General features: G+C 33.5%; 1 protein-coding gene across 3 annotated transcripts; it reads right to left on the bottom strand.

The window, feature by feature from the left end:
* Positions 1 to 344: 344 nt before the first annotated feature.
* LOC146999194 (uncharacterized) lies at positions 345 to 2,091 on the bottom strand. 3 transcript variants are annotated; one of them, XM_085810988.1, is made up of 3 exons: positions 1,556 to 2,091; positions 1,317 to 1,458; positions 345 to 1,202 (listed from the first exon to the last, which is right to left on the bottom strand). In XM_085810988.1, exons 2-3 carry the CDS (start codon positions 1,431 to 1,433, stop codon positions 1,023 to 1,025), a joined length of 297 nt encoding a protein of 98 aa, XP_085667114.1. In that variant the 5' UTR covers positions 1,434 to 1,458; positions 1,556 to 2,091; the 3' UTR covers positions 345 to 1,022. The 3 variants fall into 3 exon arrangements, with proteins under 3 accessions (XP_085667114.1, XP_085667104.1, XP_085667109.1); XM_085810978.1 differs by having other exon boundaries at positions 1,556 to 2,088; XM_085810983.1 differs by lacking the exon at positions 1,556 to 2,091 and having other exon boundaries at positions 1,317 to 1,546.
* Between the last annotated feature and the right edge of the window lie 2,223 nt (positions 2,092 to 4,314).

Genomic DNA, 4,314 nt, shown 5'->3' on the forward strand with positions numbered 1-4,314 from the left:
CAGTTGTTATGATCTAAACGTACACTGATATTCATTTATACATATTTAACTAGAACAGGGAAATAATACCAGAGTTTCTAATAACTTGCCTATATAAAGATTTTAGAAAATAGGTCTAACACATGTACAAGAGAGAAAATAAATGTTACTTAACATCTCAAAGGTTGAACAAGTAATGATATATATGTTTAAGAACAACCATATTTATACTCTATAAAAATCAATAGGTTTGTATTCAATAGATATTTTTAAAATTTATGTAAGTGTTCATTACAGATTAATTCTTTTAAATAAGGTCTGAACCTGGAGACAGTTATGAGATCATTGTAAAATAAAATAACATTTTATTGAGCATCCTAATTAATTTACAAATATTCATAGTATTCAATACCTAAGACACCATTGGTAGTACAAAATGTGTTTCTTACTTCATCGAGCACATGGTTTAAACACACAGATTTTAAAAAGTCCTTGGTAACGTAGTGAGCAGGTTTCAGTAACATTAAATAGGATTCTTCACCCCAAATATTTCCGTAAAATTGTCTGGCGATGTCAACAGCATTAAATCTCAGAGCAATAGCATTCACAGTTTCTGTCTTATGAACAAGTTCTTCACAGTCCATGCACTGGGGTTATTTTAGTTCTTCTTGTTGGTTAAGAAGCTCTTCAAGCGACATCTTTAGAATGGTTTGGAGGCGTGCTCTTTCCACAGAAATGTCAAACGATTGGGGCAGATTTTCCTCCTTAACAGGTTCGTCGGATATGCTTTCGCAGGCTTCACAAAAGTTCATGTTTTGATAAACGAGGTTGGTGACAATGTCCCTGGTACGGCTAAAGTTGGTCATCAGTTCTTCCCACTGCGTAGTTGTAATGCTGAGGCTACTTTTTTCATCTCCTTGAGCAGAAAGTTGTTTCAGAATAAAGTGGGAATCCTTATACGTGACCACAAAGTTCTTGGGCAACTCCAGATTTAGTGTCAGTAGGTCTGGTTCATCCACTGTCATGTTGGTTGCGAGAATATTCTAACACCATGGCTCAAAGTTCACTTCTCGTCTTGTCGGATAGTAAGCTTTACCATATTTGGCATACTCTCGGATGTGCACAGTTACTTTTCCCTTGTAAATGCTGGGTCCTACAAAGACATTGTTTCCCATGTGAGTGAGCACCTCTGGAATAGAATCTTCGGTGAAAAGTCCTTTGCGCTGAAAAAATAAATAAATAAATAAATAAAATCAGTTAGTATACCAATAACATACATAAAAATGGGGTCACATACAATATAAACTTTAATATATAAGCTTTTCGCAAATACGTACTTTTTTCTCGAAATGGGATGTTTCTTCTGCTTTTCTTTTGGCACAAGAGCTAGCCGATTCTCTTGGAACATTTTGGGTGCGGTCTTCATGGCTCAACACTTTATCGTTCAAAGGCATAGTTTTTCTCAAATAGGTTTTCCATCTGAAAAAAAGTAAAGACAAATTAAGCACATATTGCAAATTCAACTACTTTTAAAGATTAAAAACTCTAAAACAGTATATTTCAAAAAGTTACTCACCTCTCTGTGGTTTCGTGCCTGATCCATTCGAAGCAGTGAAGAATGATTGTCTAAGCAAGAGCAGGTACGTACACTCAGGGCGACAGGCAGGAAAGAAATGCGGAACGTTGCTCGGGATAGCCTTATATTGGGTAGGAACTCTTTATTTCATCTGAACGGTGATTGGTTAAGAGACGGTGAGGTCATATTTCAAAGAATCGGATTGGTTCACAGAAAAGTATCCATACACCTCAGCGGAGGCATACAAAGGTGTGATACGGCAGACGCCATTTTGTAAAACAACATGTCTCAACAAGAAATGGATGATGTCATTCCAAACACGTGATTCAAGAAAACCTAAAAATATATATTCGCTGCCACAAAAAATAAAAACTTTGAAACATAAAATCGTTGCCACAGAATAAAAACGAAACTTTGATGGTGTCATTCCATCACGTGATACAAGATGGCGCTGGTGTCGTCACTTCCGGAGAAATTCAAAATGGCGGAGGCCACACCCCCTTTTCTGTGACGTCACTTCCGTCAGCTGAGTACCCCGGCTTACTACTTATAAGAAAGAGATTAGGTTGGTATTACTTATTCTCAATTCTTTTTTTTTCGCCACTTGGTAAATATTCTCTGAAAACTTAAGAAACTTTATTTGTTTTTAGTTTATTTGCTTTTTACTTATTTGCTTTTAGTTTGAGTTAAAGGAAGTTACTCAATGATGAATTAATCATGTTACAATTATTTGAAATAAATACCAGTCTGAAAATTTAACATTTAGCTGTAAATAAATACTTGAATTACAATGCGCGACCAACGAAAATGCCTTCCAGGTACAAAAGTTCAGATTTCAGGTAGAAAGAAAATAAATACAAGCTGCGAAAAAAATCTGAAAACTTTCGGATTTTATATTACGCGCAAAGGGGCGTTTATTTTAACTTTTCGTGTGTTACTTTATTTATTAAATATCATGTTCTTTGCACTTAAACCACAAAATTCAACTCAACAGCAATATCAGAAAATATTTAGAAACAGCATCTCTTTACAATTTCCGAACATAATCTCGCGCGCTGGACATAAAAATGCCTTCTTCCCCGTACAGTGTTGCCATTGCTTGTTTTGAAATTGTCGAATTTGTTAGTAAAAAATTCGTTAAAATGACATAGATAATAAAACAAATTCCAAATTTGGGCTTCCGGATGCCCTTATCCGAGTGGAGGACTACGTTATTCAAAATTTGATGGCTCTGGGTACCGTTGTTTTTTCACAATGCGAGAAACATACATACATACATGAAGATTCTTTTTTATTTAATTTCTTTAGAATAATGCAGAGCTTTTATATTTGGTGACAACAATTTGACAAGTGAAACGTCGTTTTATAGCGGATGACGCAAAATGCCAAAACGAAATTAATCTCTTTTCTGGGCAAACTGCCCCTTTGGATTAATAAATTCGATTTTTTTTTTTACTTTTTGATGTTATTATTATAGTTTATGAATGTTTTATAAATATTTCACTTGCAAATTTAAAAATTTATTTAAAATATTTTTTTATTTTGTTAATAATAATTTTATCTTGTTGGGAAACAAAAAATCTGACCTACCAACTGTTTTCAGATCATGCATTTGGCTCGCATGCAATTTGAGTTTGAGGCGATTGGTCTAGAGCAGTAGGCATAACGATCTTGCATCCCCCTCATGCTTTTTTTTTTTTTTTATTATTATTATTTTATTTTTATGAGCGAAGAACAGTATAATAAAGAAGTGTAGAATGAGTTTGGAGGTACCAAAAATCTAGTTTGCGCATAGTGGAGCTAGGTGGTAATCATTATTTGCTTCAGAAGGTGACCTTATTTTTTATTTTTATGACTGAAGAATATCTAACGAAGAAATGCAGTATGATTTTGGAGACTTTCCTAAAATCTAGCCGCCCTTAATGTGCCTAGTCGGCAATTATGGTCTCCTTCAGAAATGAAGCAGTTTTTATTCGCGATATTTTTCAATTTCTTCTCATTTCTTGATGTAATTATTAACTTTCGACTTCTACTGAAAGTATTATTTCGAAAATTAGGTTATCCTATTTCAGTACTTTAATAAAGTTTCGAAATTATGTTGTCGAGTTTCTTGATTTTAATCATGTTTCACAGTTTCTTATGAGTTTAAATAATTTTTATCATTAAAATGCGAGTAGTAATTTCCATCGTATTTAAATCGATATATTTAGATGCTTTGCTAAATAGAATCCTTAATATTTTATAGGCATAATGTAATTGATTTTTTTTTTTTTTTTTTTAGTCCAAAGGGATTTGAATCCCGAAGGACTATTAGTTTCGTTTTGGCATTTTGCGTCGGACTCATAAATGTCGGTTCACTTTTCAAACTGTTGCCACAAAATGTTAGTCCTGCATTATATTTGAAGAAATTAAATAATGAAAAATCTGCATAAATGTATGTATATTTCTCGTATTGTGATAAAACAACGGTACATAGAGTCATCGAATTTTGAATATCGTAATCCTCCAACGAATATGAGCATGTGGAAGACCAAATTTGAAATTTGAAATTTGTTTTATGATCGATTTCCTATTTTTTAAAACTTTGACGAATTTTTGATTAACAAACTCAAGGATTTCAAAGCGAGCAATGGCAACGTTGTGCAGAAAAAACATTTTTATCTCCAGCGCGTGAGTCTCTGTATCGGAAATTCTAAAGATATGCTCGTTTTAAAACTATTTTGCGATATTGCTGTTGCACTGGATCTTATGGTTTAAGT

Source organism: Stegodyphus dumicola, chromosome 1, assembly GCF_044657685.1.
Source record: "Stegodyphus dumicola isolate Sdum_Otavi_A_Nest chromosome 1, ASM4465768v1".
NCBI classification, from domain to species: Eukaryota; Metazoa; Arthropoda; class Arachnida; order Araneae; family Eresidae; genus Stegodyphus; species Stegodyphus dumicola.